The sequence below is a fragment of the Lynx canadensis genome, chromosome A2, assembly GCF_007474595.2.
Source record: "Lynx canadensis isolate LIC74 chromosome A2, mLynCan4.pri.v2, whole genome shotgun sequence".
Classification (NCBI taxonomy): domain Eukaryota; kingdom Metazoa; phylum Chordata; class Mammalia; order Carnivora; family Felidae; genus Lynx; species Lynx canadensis.
The window spans coordinates 120,012,883-120,031,805 of NC_044304.2; the positions used below are offsets into that span (position 1 = coordinate 120,012,883).

Here is an 18,923-nt window from a genome sequence, read left to right on the forward strand (position 1 = left end):
GTAGTGCTCATCCCAACAGATGACTTCCTTAATGCCCATCACCCACTTTCCCCTCTCCCCCACCCCCCTCGTCAACCCTGGAGGCAAACTTCTCTGTAGTTTTGAGCCAGCTAGAAGATGACAAGAGTTCCAGGGAAAAGAGGGTACCAACGTCTTGCAGAGGAGTCAAAGTCCCTGAGACAGGGACTAAAAATCTGGCAGTGAAGGTAACCATTCTAGGGCAAAATATCTTTTTGGCTTTTATTACTCATAATGCAGTGTTTTACTTCAGGTGGCATCAAATTGAAGATTAGTAATTCTCAGATGAAATCAAGAATTTCTGTTGACACCCTGTTGAGAGATTCTTAGTTTGCTTTATTTTTAAAATAGTTTTAATTGACATACAGACCATATGCAATCATGTAATCATGAGACCGCAAAATGTACATTTCGGTGGCATTTACTACATTCGAAATATTGTACGGAGTCATCACCTTTATCTAGTTCCTGAACATTCTCGTGACCCCCAAAGAAAACTCTGTACCTATTAAGCTGTCGCTTTTCATTCTCCCCTCCCCTCCGGCCTGGGCAACCACTAATCTGTTTTCTCTGTGAATTTATCTATTCTAGATATTTTGTTTCAAATGAATCACACAAGATAAGACTTTTTGTGTCTGGCTTCTTTTATTAAACAGAATGTTTGTGAGATCCCTCCATGCTGTAGCATGTCCTTCACTCCTTCATTCATTCCTTTTAATGGGTGATGAATATTCCATTGTGCTTTTTTTTTTTTAATTTTTTTTCAACGTTTATTTATTTTTGGGACAGAGAGAGACAGAGCATGAACGGGGGAGGGGCAGAGAGAGAGGGAGACACAGAATTGGAAACAGGCTCCAGGCTCTGAGCCATCAGCCCAGAGCCCGACGCGGGGCTCGAACTCACTGACCGCGAGATCGTGACCTGGCTGAAGTCGGACGCTTAACCGACTGCGCCACCCAGGCGCCCCCATTGTGCTTTATTATCAATTTTATTTTATTTTATTTTTTTTAAATTTTTTTTTTCAACGTTTATTTATTTTTGGGACAGAGAGAGACAGAGCATGAACGGGGGAGGGGCAGAGAGAGAGGGAGACACAGAATCGGAAACAGGCTCCAGGCTCTGAGCCATCAGCCCAGAGCCCGACGCGGGGCTCGAACTCACAGACTGCGAGATCGTGACCTGGCTGAAGTCGGACGCTTAACCGACTGCGCCACCCAGGCGCCCCTATTATCAATTTTAAAAATCAAAAGTAAAACGTATATTTTAATGCTGAGAAAAAAGTGTTTTTTAATACCACATTTTCTTATTTTTCATCAGAAACTGGTTTAACCGCCCAGAAAACAACTCCACCCTGTTCCACTAATTATTCTGTATATGCTTATGGTTTATATGACTTTCTTTCTTTAATTGTAGACATGCCTACAACTCGCATCTCCAGTAGATTCCCACCTCTTAGCTGACTTGAACTCAGATCCTTTCTCTCTGATTCTGCCCTCATGTGTTAGGCAGATTAAGGCACCAGAGCCGAAGAGGTTCACTTACCTAAGGACTGAAAGCCGTCTTATCGCAGAATTTAAGACTGGCTCCTGCTGTCAGAACGTCAGTTTGTTTTGAAATTCACTAAAATGTACATCCCCTTAAAACACTCACCATCCTGCTGAACTTATAAAAGGCAGCCACAGGGGCGCCTGGGTGGCTCAGTCGGTTGAGCGTCCGACTTCGGCTCAGGTCACGATCTCGAGGTCCGTGAGTTCGAGCCCCGTGTCAGGCTCTGGGCTGATGGCTCAGAGCCTGGAGCCTGCTTCCGATTCTGTGGCTCCCTCTCTCTCTCTGCCCCTCCCCTGTTCATGCTTTGTCTCTCTCTGTCTCAAAAATAAATAAAAAACATTAAAAAAAATTAAAAATAAAATAAAATAAAATAAAAGGCAGCCACAGAGTCCAAGAGATGGCGGGGAGGTGGTAGGGATCTGAAATAAAATAATTCTCTAAGCGTGCATTAATTAATTTCATTTAACAAGAATTTTCGAAGGCTCACTTTTGCAAAACTGTAATTAATATATGATTTGGATATTAATGGGAAAAAGGCTGGCAGGGAAATTGCTAAGGGGGTTGTTTGGCTTTTTAACCACCACAGTTTAACGTCTCATCTAGCACTTAGGTCTGCTTTACCTCATTTTAGAAGTTGTATCCACAAGTGGAAAATGGGAGACTGAAATCAAACACCAAATCTTTTCCTCGCTTTTATTAAAACTGCTGGAGTTCTGCTTTTCTCATTCTTGTGAAATTCCCTTGCATCGTTTTCCCGTGTACTAGAGTAATGATTTATAATACTTTTTCTTTGTGTTTTTTACTAATTACATGGTCTCTAATATTTTCAGAGTTAATGCTTTTTAATGACAACATGACAGAGAGTATGAATATTCTTTCCTGCTAGACTTTATAGCATCTTGCCCTTCGCAGGTAATCTCTCCTTCCAACCTGGGAGCCTTATTTGAATTGTACTCACCAAACCACACCAAAAGCAGAAATACTTAAATTATGAAACCATCAGAGCTGAGTTACATTGTGAAAGTTTTGAAAGAAGCGTATTTTATTCCAAGCGATTAAGCCAGGCATAATTTTAGCTTATTATCTTAACGGAGATCCTGAAATAAATGTGCATTTTAAGATCCAGTAAGCGATTAGAGTTATACAGTCATTTTCAGTGGACATCTTGAAGCCCAGATGTGAATCTGGACATCAACACTATTTCTATCTTGGCAAAATAAAGCTCAAAGTTCATGTTACTGACCCACGGCACTATGTGACAGGTCTCTTTCTGCCCATCCCTATCCCTTCTCGAGTTTGGGAAGCATTTTGGAATCCAAACTGGCCACATGTAGTCATAAAATTCAGTGGAGAAATAGCGGGTTTTGTTTTTTTTATTTTTTGGTGTTTTTGTTTGTTTGTTTGTTTGTTTTTTACTAATTCAGAGACCTAAAATCAGAAATCCTTGATACTTAGAGTAAGTCAGTAGTCATTGATATTTCAAGTACACCTCCGGCTAAGGTTTCCAGTCTCACATCAGTGACCATTTGGACCTTTCAGAAGCCTGTGTTGACCCATGTCATCTGATCAGTGATCTTTGGGGAAGAGAAAAAAAGAAGAAATTACATACATTTCAAGCCATACCTTGGGGGAGGCCACTGATGGCAATTATCCTGTATTGGAAAGGAAATACGAACAGGGATTTTGCCCTGTTTTTATGTAGACAGCCTCTTACTTGTGGTCAACTCAGCAACACTACATTTTGATGTTATCACATTCTTTTCTGGAACAAAACCCAACAGCCGTTTTTAATGAAAACCTTTCTCCAAAGAATGCTCCAACCTTCCCCCCACCCCCACCCAGCTGAATTTCAAATAATGTTTAATTCGGCTTGGCTTTCAGAGTCTGTAAAACATAAGCAATCAGCTGCGCCTTAGATGGAGAAGAAATGTTTTTACGGTTCCACAAATGTTTCTAATTGGCAAGAGCGAGTTGTTAATGGGAGATAAATTGCCTGCGGTGGGTGTGGGTGGGTGTGTCACGTGCGTGTGTGCTCACGCAGGCACCCATGTGGCGGTAATGACGTGCGCGCCTACCTGGGCTTCACAAGGTGCCGCGCTGTGCAACCGCCCGAAGCTGGCCCTGGAAAAGGGGGCGTGGCTGCGCCCTGGTGGCCGAGCGCAGGACGGGACCAGGTAGATGGCTCGTTACTTACCAGGACTCAGATCCCGGGCAGCAGGCCCACCACTCTCCCATCGGGAACAGTGAGCAAGGATCTTGTAAAATACACAGACCGAAGGAAAATGACCCTTATTGACTGAAACCAGCTGTGTCCGGCTTCTCCTTGTCTCTCCCGATTTGCTCTCTCAAATAAATGGATGTGGTGGAGGATGATAATACAGAGTAAACAGAATCATTTTTTTTTTCTTTCTTTCTTGCAGTCACACCTCAGTAAGAGCCCTGGTTTTTACAGGGGGAAAATATATGTTTATTTGCTCCTCAATTTTCCTCTCTCTCCCTTGCCTTTTCTTGGCATCGGGTGGAATGTTATTTAAAGCAAGACACAGTTCAGCTTCAAAAAGAAAAATCATTCTGGGAAATACAGCTTGGACTCATTTAATGGTGATTTATCATCCCGAAAAGAGTGGGGTACAAATATCTATATTTGGTATATTTTAATGGTTTACAGTGTAGTGATTCGTGTCGGTACCAGGACGCAGGGAAGCAGTAGGCTCTAAAACTTCGAGAAGTGCCCCAATAATTATTTCTCGGCACTGCTTTCCTTCAAAAATGACACAGGCTGGTGCTTGGAGGGTGGTCTCAACCCCAAGGCCTGTGGGTCTCTAAGGGGTGCTCTCACGTCTTCATTTCCTTGCTGAATTGTGTGTGTTTTTCTCTCCAGAGCTTTGAAAAGTTTTGTTGTTTGCGTCTCCCGTTTCCTTCAGGTAGGGGGCAGATAATGATGTGCCTGAGACAGTGCCTGGCACACAGAAGCTCCATGAATATTTGTTGAGGAAAGACTAGTTAAATGGAATATTGTAAGCCTCACTAGTGTTGTTGTCTTGGCGTGAAACATGCAAGAATAGACTTGAGGCCATCGAGTAATTTCCCTTAACAGGACAAGCTAATTATTTGAGAGATGAAGATCTGGCGGATAGTATTTATTTGTCAGGCTCCATTTGCTCCTGATGAAAGGTGGAAAAGCTGTGTGTAGCACTGAAGGGGTAACATAGTGAACCACTGCTAAACAACTGTTCAGTTTCCCATCCTACTTTTTCAGGGAAAATGTATCCAGAGAGGGTTAATGCACCCTCCTTTTGCAAAAATTTTGCGAGGAGAAGCCAAGAGCTAAGAAAGGGGAAAGAGCATTTCAGGCAAAAAGACTATCAAATGCAAAGGCCTTTGTGGCCTGTGTCGGAAGCGCAAGGGCTGACGGGAAGGCATGGCCACACTCCTCGGTGTCTGTGCATACCCCGTATCGTCCTCTGAACATTAGAAAGACAAAAGGGTCATAACCTTTAGCGCTAGGAAGTGGGGCAGAAAAGAAGGACACATGTACTTTTTCAGATCTGTGTGTCTGGGGCACAGGGCAGGGAGGAGACGAGTCTCCCTTTTTCACAAAGGTAGCAAGGGAGATGATCGTGCTAATTCCATGATCCTTTGCTGCACTGGAGCTTCCTAGAAATTCTTACCATTCGCCCTTCCATCTGCCAAGCTTCAGGAAGAGTATATCCCAGACCTGCAGTTGTGTGCTGAGACCATGCAACAACGGCACCTTGTCTTGTCGTTTGATTGTAGGCCTGTCTCTTCTTTCTGCCTTTCTTTGGTTGATAAGGAGGTGGCATAACACAGTTTATAACGAGGTCTTTGGCAAGTGTGCATGGTATGCCTTCCGGCACCTTCTTTCTCGGTTTAGAAAACAGGCTCTGGGGTAAGCACACCTCTACACCTCTGCGGTGGTGGCTTGAGCTTGGGCAGGTGGCTTGGCCTCTCTTTTAGCCTTGCAGGACTGTTCTGAGGATGAGGTGAGTTAATGCTTGTAAAACATAGAATGGGGAGTGCCATGAAACGAGTGCTCCATTAATGCCTGCCATTGTTATTAGCCATTTGTCATGATAGAGAAAGGTGTCGAAGATACACTGTTAAAGAGAACAAAGGCAAGTTACTTGGGACTGGAGCTTAGAGGGGAAGGGTAGGCAGGTGTCTTTTAGTTTTTCACCTCGTATTCTTATAGTAGTTGATTTTTTTTTTACTACATAGCTGTATGTTGTTGTAATAATGAAACTGCAAAGAATAGTTGAGAAGGTCTATCAAGACTGCCCAACATGTCAATTTCTAAACGTACAAAAGAAAACAAAACACTGTGATTTCAATATAATCTTCTTCATAATCTTCTTCACCCTTAAGTTCGGAGATGTCATTTAGAAACATTTCTTGGGATAAAGAAACATGTATCTGAAGTCCAGGAATTCATTTTAGTTTTTACTTCGTATGCTAATGTTACACTGTGATGACATTATTCTACTTACTCCTCTGTCTCCCCATATGCATATAGAGAGTTGTCTGGAATGCCATTCACCCACCAAATGCAAAGAACGCATTTGGGTCATTGGTTGCGGACTTCATTGTACTTGCAGGCATTGCTTAAATGTCTTATAATGAGCATTGTTATAAAAATAATGAAATCATTTCTAAAAATTAGAGATGAGGAGTATTAGTTCGCTTTTCCGTTTAGTAATAATAAACACAATACCCTGCGTCTAATCTTTCCCAGGGATCCAGGAAGTTTAACTTCTGCAGGATTAATATGATGGAGGTCAGTAGCTGGTACTCAGGAAAGAGGAAGCAGGTAGGCTTAGTGGTTACTGAGACTGGATGCAGGAAATGTTTTCAGTGATTATCTGATAATAAGATCTAGTCCGTCACATACTCCCCTCCCTTTTATTTTTCTTTTACAAGTGGGGGGCTCTTTGCGTTTGTTTACCTAAAGATTTTGATGAATTCAGTTGGCATTTATCAACAACGGACTCTAACCAGTTGAGAAATGCTAATATTAAACAGGGCTGGAACATGGTTGCTTTGACCCTCATTCAAATGTAACTCTTCCTTTTCACAGTGACTGCGCGCCACCATCATTAATCAGATAAAATCACAAATCAGGGGAGAACTTGAGTCCCGTAGCAAATACTTCGTGAAGCCAGTGTGAGCTTGTCAACCAGACTATCATCCCTGCAGAAGATACATTTACAAGGAGTAACTATATTATACAGTGCTTAGCACATTGTGCCCCTCAGGATATGATGATAATTGCCTGTGTACAAGAAAAGGCAATTTTGAAGAAACTGTGACTAAGCTGATTACCAACTAACCGATTCTTTAAATCAGGGCCAGCAAACCATGGCCCGTGGGCCAAATCTGGCCCAGTGCCTCATTTTGCACAGCACGTGAGCTGAAAAATGGTTTTTACATTTTGAAATGATGAAAAGTCAAAAGTTGAAGAGCATGTGAAAATTACACGGAATTCAACTTCCTCGCCCTAAATGAGTTGTATTAGAACATAGCATGCTCACTCCTCTATACACCCTCTGTTGCCGCTTTGGGGGCAAAATTGAGTAGCTGCAACCGAGACTGTAAGGCCTGTGGTGGTGAAAATATTTACTGTCCGATTCTTTATAGAAGCATTTTGCTGATACCTGCTTTTAGATTCAGGTAGACGTTATTTGTGTACATGACTGTTTGCTTGTGAATGGACAATGCCTTGGGGTTAGAAATACGACTGTTGATGTGGCCACCAAAGAAGCTATAGAACGCAATACTCCAAATGTTTCCACTTTCCTCCCGTCTTTCCCAAAGACCGGAAGAAAGTTATTGTGTGAGAAAAATTAGGTGATCGGGAGGGACTATGAGAAATATCATGGTAACAAATGGAAAAGACCTCCATATTGCCTTCAAAAGTTCTAGATCATGAATTTCATTTGGAGCCCTAAAAGGGCTCCATACCATTCCCGTCTTCTGAAATTTGAAATCGTTTCCTCTTTGTATTTGAGAAATATTTTGAGAGGAAGAAATCTCTTATTCTTGTGACCCTTACAAAACACAGCGCCCTGTCAGATGAGCCCTTGGTTCGGTGGCATTGTTGTATTGATTGGTTTTATTTGGTTTACTCTTCCATTCAGCTGCCGATAGGATACGATGAATAATCGATAGCGGGAAATCAGTAGGAAATGCCTCTGGGTAGACTGTCTAACTCTTGACAGGGTGTCCTGCTCATTTGCTGCGACAGTTGAATTAACGTGTACAGCTGACATATACAATATACATGAAAATTTGAAATTCCCATAAGCCATACTGCCAACCAATAAAAAATTGTTAACAGTAGTACCATGATGTATCATAGAATTGAAAATATGAGTCATTGTTTCAAAATTCCTATTCCGTCCATGACTGACCTCAGTTGTCCCCTCTTGTTTTGTTCTGTTTCAGAGGTTGAAGGCCGCGTTGACTCACCACCCCGCTGCCATGTCAAATGGGAATATGAACACCATGGGACACATGATGGAAATGATGGGCTCCCGGCAGGACCAGACGCCACACCATCACATGCACTCGCACCCACATCAGCACCAGACGCTGCCAGCCCATCACCCCTACCCGCACCAGCACCAGCACCCAGCCCACCATCCTCACCCTCAACCCCATCACCAGCAGAACCACCCACATCATCACTCCCACCTTCACGCACACCCTGCACATCACCAGACCTCGCCACACCCACCCCTGCACTCCGGCAACCAAGCACAGGTAGACCCTTTTCATGATCTCTTTCCCTCTTGTTGTTATCAGTGCAAGCTCTAACTCGGGGGCTCATTGGCAGCAACCTTGTGTGACGAGCTCGGGTGCTCTTTGTGACACTCTGGGGAGCTCTGTTCATTTCCTGGGAGGTAATGATAACCTGCAAGACCTTCCCAGACCATAGTTTCTAGAAATAATGTGGTAAATATCAGGCCCGGTCCCTGGGGGCAAATGTGAACCTCATGTCACGAAGTTAACTCTAAAAAAGGCGATACTGATGGGACGATTAGGAAGAATTTCAGCGTGTAAAGAAAGATTTGAATAGAGAATGAGAAAAATAAGTTAATTCCGGCCATGGTTTTGGCTGCAGTGCTTTAGAACATAGGCACTCAATTTTGTCACGTGTCAAATGGAAGTTAAATACCACGGACAGTCTTCCGAATAGCACCAAGTGTTAAAAATCTAAAGAGTAACAATTCCAGACAAAGAAGCTCGGTAATGGATGTTAGGGCATAAGGTGCTGTGTAAATGATGAAGAGAGGTGACTCATCCCACCTAATGTGAAATGCGTTGGAGGGAGTAGTCAGAGAGCCAAGCTCAGTAGATGATTGGTTCTAGAGAAAGGCCAAATCCCAGGGGTGGAGAGTCACCAGAAGTGGCTCGAAAGAAAGCCAGCTTTTAGACTCAACTGAAAGAGGGTTGGGGGACCAGGCAGACATTATGTCACCCAGCCCAAGAAGAGAGGCGGGTCCGTGTACCCGGGTAAGTTTTGGTAAGTGGACAAAGGGCATGTCTAGGAGAATGGCTAGCCTTAGACACTTTGGATCTTCAAGCAGGATGACCTTTGTCAGTCCCCTCCACCCATTCCACACTGCCGGGTTCTAACCAGCTGGGTCAGAGTGGTGTTGGGAACTTGGGTTCGCCAAATATAACACTTATTCACCGTCTCTTCCATCGTCTGCCTCTGGACCTCACACTAGGCAGTTTTTGAGCTCTTGAACCCCCTCCTCTTACACACACCAAACTTGGACAGCCATCTGCAAAATGGGTCATTCACAAGCAACTCTCTGATCTATTCAATAGATGAGCTTATTCATTAGGTAAGCTTACATTTGCAAACGTAGTTAGAGGAATTCTATATAGCAAGTAAGAGTGCTGGCTTTGGAGTGAGAAATCTGTCATTCTTTCCTCACCTTATATGCTGTGTGACTCTGGTCAGTCAGCTAAACTCCCTAAGCCTCCGTTGTCCCATCTGCAAAATGGGGTAATAATAGAAGAAACTCGTAGACCCCTAGGAGTGTTAAGAGAATGTCTGTAAAGCCCTCGACACAGTTTTCAATACATACTAGCCATGATTAACTCCAAACGGAAGTAATATGATAGACATTTACAAGTGGTTTAGCAATAAAATGCTGTCCAAACCACCTTTTTAGTCAAATGCAATAGTACAGCATGGAGACATTAGAAGGGAGAAGGAAAACTACAAGTTCAAAGATAGGCAAATAAATTCACATAAATGTGTACTTATATTTTATAGCATTAAATTTTGGTTGCCTTTGTCGGCGAGTTACTTCACAGACAAGTTTAACAGTTAATATTTAACAGACAATATTTAACAAGTTGAATATAAAAGCCATTCATTAGCTAATTACCAGTTAGCCAATTGCCCTCCCTTTCAAGTCAGTAAGTGGCCAATTGTATATGCAATTAGTTAATTGCTATTATAATTAGCTGCACAAACAGTTGCTTTTTAATCCCATACTAAAGAGAAAGGGTACAGGTTGGTGTTGTTAAAATTTGAACAAGATCATTTAGACAGTATTCAAAATGCCACTCTTAAATTGTGTTAACTTGGCTGATTTACTGAGATCTTGTCATATTGCTCAATTGTATGATTGTTAGAGCATTAGGAACAGAAGTATAGTAAGGTCCTTCTGACTCTGAGATTCTAATATGACTTGGGATAAATTTGTCTTTATGAAATAACAACACATCATTTTTTATGAAAAGTTTCCGAGCATCTACGCCAACAGAATTCTATTTAAAAAGAAAATAAGCGGGGCACCTGGGTGGCGCAGTCGGTTAAGCGTCCGACTTCAGCCAGGTCACGATCTCGCGGTCCGGGAGTTCGAGCCCCGCATCAGGCTCTGGGCGGATGGCTCGGAGCCTGGAGCCTGTTTCTGATTCTGTGTCTCCCTGTCTCTCTGCCCCTCCCCCGTTCATGCTCTGTCTCTCTCTGTCCCAAAAATAAATTAAAAAATGTTAAAAAAAAAAAAAAAAAAAAGAAAATAAGCAACAATAATGAGATGGGACGTAAATTCTGGGCTCAGGGTCGCATTTGCAATTTCTCTTGGCTCCTTAGGATTCTCTTGCGTATAAAGATGTGATTTCAGAGTCCTGGTGTCACGCCTCAGTCACCAGGAATTTCTCTTGTCCAAACTACACTTTAAACCTTGAACTTGGACTGAGCCTAAAACCACCACATGGCTCACCCTTTTGGGTAAAGGCACAGGAAGAGTGTCGGAGATAAAGGTTGGTTGAAGTTGGGGTAGGAGAATACAAGACCAGATGAGAGGTCTCGGCAGTGGAGATTCAAACCCAGTTTGGCCTACTTGAGAATCTTGTCCAGGGCTGACAATTAGACATCGGGAATTCATTAAAAAAAGAAATGGTGCAGGTCAAAATAGCCAAGTTTAGTGAGTTCCTTCCTAACGCTTTGCTTTGAGGTGGTTAGCTTAGCTTAGCAGTCAGCATCTGAAATGACAAGGCTAAACCTTTGCCAATAACGAGGATTACATCTTCGCCGGCCACTCTGGTGAGTAAGACCCTAGACGGTTAATTTTTGTTGTTATTTCTCTGTGATTGGGAGGAAAGGGATTGCCGATAAGCACTTTTAGAAAATGTCTATGGGTTAGATAAAATTACTGAGATGCAGTCCAACTTCAGCCGTGAGCCCGATTCTTTTACAGTGCGTCATATAAGATTTGATAGAGGTTTAAGACGAAAATATATCACTTTCAGTCAGCTGATGTCAACCGGTAGCCCTTATTAGCGCAATTACAGTCATTCAGGTTGGTTCCAATCGCAGAACTGGAATGTGGTAGAAAACATTGCTGCGCTTCCTTTTGAAAACTTTTTTTGCATGTTATTTCCGTAGGTTAAATGTCTCTTGTAAAACAACTTTATAGATATTACAGCCATGAGCCTGAGTGACTGAGAATGAGAAGAGCGGGGGGGAGCGGCGGGGGGAGGAACACCTTTATGGAGAACGAAGAAAGGGGGGAAGGAGTGGATTGCATTAGGGAAAGCATTAGGTGTCCAGACACATAAAGACTCCGTGGTGGAAATTTCACTCAGCGCTGTGTGTCTACCTCATGAAGGAAAATGAAGCTGTATGGGCAGTAGGTCTCCAAAACTTTAGATACTGCTGAGCCCCATGCAGATCTTAGGAGGAATCTATAAGTATAGTCAAAGTTTTTAATGAAGTGCTTTGCTACTTCCAGGGTTTTCTTACAATGTGACTCTATGGTGATTCTTAGCCTTCTGTCCCTCTTGCACAGACGGGGTGTATTACGGGGCTCAGCACTGCTCTGGGCATCCACTGCATAAGCCCTGCTTCCAGTCACCTGGAAAAGCCTTTCTGAGGCAGAGCTCCAAGAACAGGTGGACCCATCTGGAGTTTGCCAGTCCAGCGAGGCCTTGGCATTGAGAGCTCTGAAATAGTGAAAATAGGATTTCATCTGCTTTCTGGGACTCACAGGGTTCTTTTGATAGGGAGTCTCAGCGGTGGTGACGTCCCAGCAGTGAGTTCTAGGAACACGGTTTTAACACCAGGAGAAAGAAGGGAGCTCACAACTTGCCCGGAAGGAGTTTTCTGCAGATGATAGAAGACTCATCAATATGGTGACAATAACCATGACCTCTCTGTTGTCACCTGTAGCCCTGCGTTGGCATTTTACTCTTTTAAAACACACCTTAAATAAGACATGTTTAACATCTGAAGGAGAGGAAAAAAAAAGTGTTTCCCCTGACATGATTCAGCCAAATGTCTGTCAGGGAAAAATCTATTTAACTCTCTCTCCCAAGTCGTTTCTACGTCTTGCCAAAATATCACAGCAGATAGTTCCGCAGTGCTTTTTCTTTTCACGAGCGTGATTTCACTGTTTACTTCGTTCTTAGAAAACAAGTTCAATATGCTCGCTAAAGCAGTCGACTCTGTGCTTTGCATTTCAACACCAGCTTGGGTTTCTTCTCTCACCCAGCGTGTTCCTTCTCTTTCCCCATCGCCCCTCCCTCTCATGCCCAACAGGTTTCACCAGCGACACAACAGATGCAGCCGACCCAGACAATACAGCCGCCCCAGCCCACAGGGGGGCGCCGGCGAAGGGTGGTGGATGAGGATCCCGACGAGAGGCGGAGGAAATTTCTGGAACGGAACCGGGCCGCTGCCACCCGCTGCAGACAGAAGAGGAAGGTCTGGGTGATGTCACTGGAAAAGAAAGCAGAAGAACTCACCCAGACAAACATGCAGCTTCAGGTGCAGGCCACTGTCTCTTTCCTCAGGACTCAAAGGCCCTGTGTACAGTTGGCATTTCCTGCCCCAGCAGGCACTTGTTGACCTAAGCAGTAATACCGCACATTAGCTCACAGAGCGACTGCAGGCTTCCTCCTCAAGCTTTATTAATTCTGGGACACTGGACAAAACAAAGTAACCGTTTAGTTGGGTTTTCCTTAATGATGGTTTTTAAAATTTTTTTTAATTTTTTTTTAACATTTATTTATTTTTGGGACAGAGAGAGACAGAGCATGAACGGGGGAGGGGCAGAGAGAGAGGGAGACACAGAATCGGAAGCAGGCTCCAAGCTCCAAGCCATCAGCTCAGAGCCCAAAGCGGGGCTCGAACTCACGAACCGCGAGATCGTGACCTGAGCTGAAGGCGGACACTTAACCAACTGAGCCACCCAGGCGCCCCTAAAATTTTTTTTAAAAAGTTTATTTCTTTTTTAGAGACATAGAGCACAAGCAGGGGAAGGGCAGAGAGAGAGAGAGAGAGAGAGAGAGAGAATACTAAGCACTGTCAGTGCAGAACCTGATGCAGGGCTTGAACTCACAAACCGTGAGATCATGACCTGAGCTAAAATCAAGAGTCAGACATTTAACCGACTGAGCTACGCGGGCGCCCCAATAACCATTCGGTTTTAAATCAAGCTCTGAGGAGAGAGAACCTGCCCAACTGAGTTACAGAGCTAAGAGCACAGGCTTTGGTCAGACGGAGGTTCGCACTCTTGTTCAGCAAGTAGCTGTGCTTAACCTCTCTGGCCCTCAGTGTCCTCATCCATAAAATGGGAAGAATAACCTCATGGAGTCATTGAGAGTAATAAGTGAACTAATGTCTACCAAGCAGTTTTCCCAGTGCCTAGCACATAATAAATCTTCAACTATAAGGCAGTTCTCTATATTCACCAGTGAGGGGGTTGCTTTGACTTACACTAGATTATCTATGTTTTTTTGTTTAATGGAGGAAAGGAATATTTATGGTTATTATTTTGCTCTATGGGAAAAGCCATGTTCCCATCTCATTTTCAAACTTGACATGTCTTGAATCTTACAGGATTTTTGCTTTTCATGAGTGGCTCAACTGGGGATGGTTTCTAACAAGGCCATTTCTGGGAGAGAAGGGGAGGGAACTCTAGTGCCCAGGGCTTCTCCAGCAGACTTCATGCTGTACAGATGATGCATTCAGGGTATCTGTTTCCACACAAAAAGGAATGCCCTCTCCACCAGCAGAAAGAGAGCGGCCTACTAGATTATGTGACAAGCAGTGCCGGGATAGCAGTGAGAGTTGTGGATTATAGCCCAGTGCTTCTAGGGGCATAAAAAATGGCGGAAGAGTGGAGGGAAGGGGGAAAAGATTGCCTCAGATGGGGAGACTCTGTACCTTAATAGTTCATAGGTAACTTTCACCTTCCCCCACCTGGTTCTCTGTGCATCCTTAGAAACCAACAATAAGGCTGCCAAATCCCCAAAGCTTTTGCGTGTTCAAGCCATTAAACGGAAGTGACCTCGGAGCATCCAATGTATACATTGAAAATGTATAAAGAAAGTTTGGGTTATATGTGGACTCCATACGTATGTTCACCTTTTCCCCTAAATTTCTCATCCTTTTTTGTGATAGACATGAGAAAGAAAATAGGAAACATACACATCAGATGCGGGGGAAATAAAGTAATAATTCTTCCCAGTGGCTTAGAGCTGCATGTGCATGAGGTGGGGGGCTTGTGTCTTACCTTATTGCCCTCTCCCCCTGCTCTCTACCCCCTATTTCTAGTATAGTGGCAAGCTAACATGGTGAGCTCCTGAGTGTCTGCTCTCAATATCCGCTTGTTGAATCAATGAGCGAGTTTCCCACCTCTGGAGTGTCCAAGAACTGGCAGCCTGACCACTTGGCAAGGATGTGATTGAAGGGAGTCAAGCCACAGTGGGATGGCTGGACTCAACACCTCACAAGTTACACCAGCTTGAAAGTCTGTAGTTCTAGAATCCAACAGCCACAGTGGTATGTGAGAAGCTTCTAGGTAGAAGATGGACAAGCACTTTTAACATTCATAGTAATCATGGGTTTGTTTTTAGGTGTATTGAAAAAAATGTAATTAGGACATCAAACCTTCAATTTCACAGATACTCTTAGTAACGATGAGGCTAAATTATTAAATAAGGAGTTAATTTGTACAAACATGTTGAGTAAATAAAAATTCTGGTGCATGCGGGCCTGGCAAATGTTCCAGCCAGTGGTTCTGCAATGACGGAGGTGTGGGAATCCCTGGAATTTGCTACCAGTTCTGAGGTTTGCAAGAGGACCATGAAAACGGGCATGATTCCTCAGTCTTGGCACTATTCGATTTGCGACTTGATAATTCTTTGTTGCATTCTGTTCCTCGCAGGTATTTAGCAGTACCCTTGACCTCTACCCACTCAATATGAGTAGCATCCTCTACCTCACCCCCAAGTTGTGACAACCAAAAAGTCTCCATACGTTGTCAGATATCCCCTGTGGGGGCAAAATCACCCAGGGATTGAGAACCATTGCCTTAGATGAAGGAGCCATGACCAGCCAGCTGGCACATAACACTGCCAACAAATGTTTAAATCAGTTTTAACAAAAATGAGCCCTTGCAGAATTACTTGGGCATACTGACTGTGGTCCTGGAGCTTGAAAACAGAGAGAGAGAGAGAGAGAGAGAGAGAGAGAAAGAGAGAGAGAGAGAAGGGGGGAGAGACTAGCAGAGATCCTGGAAAAGTGAAGATGCTGGTTTTCCTTTGCGGTCAGATATGTTCATGACTTGGTATACGCCTGTATATTACTGCTTTTACAAAAGACATAAGGTAAATTACCCCTTTACGAGACCCTACTCCATGAATTTGCACCATGTACAGCCATACTGGCAAAAGAAAAAAAAGATACTAGCATTCTAGCCCCTGAAAACAAGGGAAAAAAAGTTCTGTTTGGGCCAATCAACAGGCACCGATATTTCTGGTTGTTAACGCAGCACCCGAGGAAGGGACAGTCTCTGAAAAAACTAAATTATCGGTGTTTTCCAACCACTGCTTAGCTTCCGAGGGACAGAAACCGCAGCCATGCCGTGTTTTCTGTGACGCAGAGCACTCCACATCTTGCCTTGTGATGCTGGAGAGGATATGCAGATTCTGCTACCTTTGAATGACCCTTTCCGTCTTGTCTTGCTGGACCTTTGTCAAAAGAAAAAGGTGTCTCTCTTGAGGCTGGTCCAGTGAGCCAAATTTTAAGTAAACAGAAATGGAAGGTGCTAAGCAAACAAACTCCAGCCAAACGGAATATCCAAGGTCTCGGATGGCCCGCTGCCACTTTTGAGTTGTTTTCCAGCATAGAACCTTCTGGTTGGGCTGCGGAGTTTCAGATTGGAAAAATCAGACCTAAGAAAACAAAATCAAACTCCCAGACTTCAATTTCCTTGTCTCACAACAAATTTGTACCCAAGAGGTCAACACAGGTATAAGATTTGAGGGAAATATTCGAAACTGCCCTATCTGACATGTTATGTAGGGAGAAACAGGAGGCGTCTTCCCAAAAGTCAGAATCAGCAAGTGGTAGGATGATGACCCAAGCAAGTCTTCCCTTGACCTAACCCACTGCTCTGGGGTCTTTCACTGTAGAAAATTCTGAAGCGAAAGGAACCCACATTCTTTTCTCCGACAGCATGGCTTAGATCAGCTCTGAATTAATTCATCAACTACTGCCGTGGTGCTCAGTGGATTGTTTGTGTGCAGTAGATGATATGGAAATCATCTGGTCACCCACGGAAATAATTGCTTTTCTTTTTTAGTGCAAAGACACATGGTCTAAGTCGCTGCTGAAATTTTAGACACATGAGCCCAGGTTTGGGACTTGGCAAGAGAATAGGCCAGATGGGAACTGTTGCCTTACAAATTGAAAGTCCTTTGTTTTAGAGTGAAACAAACCTGGCCTCAGCCTTAATCTACCAAAAAAAAAAAAAAAAAAAAAAGTGGGGAGGGGCTCTACTGTAGGGCCCATTTTGATAATTATTTTCTTGGCACTGACTACTGCTTGCACCAAAAAGCATTCTGGGTTTATCATATTAACAAAGTGGTATCCCCAAAGCCCCAAACTGCAAATGTAGCTATTAGGGACTTCTTGGGGTACCTGTTTAAAGGCTATTATGGTATTGAATGTCTCTATAGGGGTTCTCTTTCATCCCCAGACAACCTTATGGGTTAAAGAACAGATAATCCAGCTGCCCCTAGCCTCTTCCAGTCCCTCTCTAAACGGCCAACTGCTTTAGAGTCGTAGCGAACCCAAACTCACTTCGAAAAAATGAAGGGATGATTTCAGCAGGAGAATTCATACTGATTATTCATGCTTTGCTTTAGCAAAGTACTTTTATGTGAAGACCTAGAACGATTTTTGTCACCCGCACAGGGGAGTAAAAAAAAAAAATTGGTGACTTGCCTCAATTCATAAAGCAACGTAATTCAGAGTAAGAAAATGCCTCCGGAAGGCCTGGTTTTTATTTCCCTACTAGAGCTGCAGGCAACATTTTATTTCTTTCGTGCGTTCTGGAACATTTGCTATCTGGTGGTTCTCTTCCAAAATGAATTCAAGGTGATTCTACTTAATGTTCCATTGAAAAAGATTTTTGTTTAAAAATATAGTCTAGCATTTCCTCTATCAGTCTGTATGGAGACTCTACGATGATTATGCATGTGGACAGCACACGGTTCACGCTGCTTTCTCTAGGGCAGTGATTGTCAACCTTTCTTAATCCAGAGGCTTCCTCTGGGATCTGATGAAGGCGCTGCAGACTCTCTCAACAGTATGGACACATCCACGGACACGAAGTTTTGCACTAAAATGCAACTGTAGATATCGCTTTGGAATCTGCCCTAAGACTTGGAAGCCCAGGAGGTTCAAGAACTGTCTCCCTCAGGGAATATGAGACCTGAAATATAAGCGTATCTGAGAATACCAAATACTAATACTGATGCCAATACCAAAGTAATTAATGAATAAAAAAATCAAGATCAAATCCTTCATTAGACTATTAGGTAATTAGCTTTCTCAACAGAAGGCAAAGCAGAAACATTCAAAGGCTAAACAACTGTTTTGCTGGAGGGAATAGAGAACTAATTCAACCGTCTTGTTTTACAGTAGGTTGGTGTAGTGGTTTGGGAGGCCAAACCCTATTATTCTGAAATCCCTGTTGAGAACTCTTTTTCCTGCTGGAAAGCTGTCCCATGAATTTCTAGTGCCTCTGTGGCCATTAGACTTTGAATTTGCCCTTATAAGCGCCATAATTACGTGTTTCTGATCTAAACAAGAGGCTGGTTTTTCTTCTTTATGGAGAATATTAATTGGCGTTCATTTTCCAACCATAACCTATCTAAATAACATAATTGCTAACACATCACTTGAAGAAATATGTCATTATTCACCTATTACCTTTAAAGGATGATCAGTTATCGTGGCAGTCTTCAGGTTCCTACATTTTTACCGACCCTCAACCTCCCAGGGTCTCAGTTTCTATACTTACAACATATTAGTTTACTAAGGAAGTGCTTTGCTATTCATAGACAAAGAGGGCCACGTAAGTTATCTATTTTGTATGGGGCTTTGGTTAGAGGCTAAGACACCACATACACTGTGCTGTTTTATTGTGGCCTGTCATGGAAGCAAAAGGTTTATTGTGAAATGATTTGGGGTGTGCCAAGTATTGCAGGCAGTTAGCTCCTTGTGATTGTAGAAACCCAAAGAACGGAATTCAAAGTGTTTTTTTTAAGGAAGGGGCAATGAACACTTTGTGCCTGGGAGATCGAACACTGCCTAGAAAAGGTGGGACTGAGAAGGACATAGCTGGGGAAGAAGCAGAGGCTAAGGTCAACCTCTCCAAGATGGCCACCAGGTGGGATTTTTTTTTTTTCTTCTAGAAGTGTAAGAAAGCAAGAGAATCTTGTTTTATTTTTTTTATATATTTTTTTAGCATTTATTTATTTTTGAGGGACAGAGCACAAGCAGGGTAGGCACAGAGCGAGAG

At 43.2% G+C, this 18,923-nt stretch overlaps 1 protein-coding gene across 3 annotated transcripts in view; it reads left to right on the forward strand.

The window, feature by feature from the left end:
* The window catches only part of CREB5 (cAMP responsive element binding protein 5), a 128,435-nt gene that overhangs the window by 104,034 nt on the left and 5,478 nt on the right, over nucleotides 1–18,923 (forward strand). For all 3 annotated transcript variants that reach the window (XM_030308160.1, XM_030308159.1, XM_030308158.1), the window contains 2 exons: nucleotides 8,029–8,346; nucleotides 12,647–12,874. In XM_030308160.1, the coding sequence (XP_030164020.1) occupies nucleotides 8,029–8,346; nucleotides 12,647–12,874 (546 nt within the window). The remainder of the gene's footprint in view (nucleotides 1–8,028; nucleotides 8,347–12,646; nucleotides 12,875–18,923) is intronic.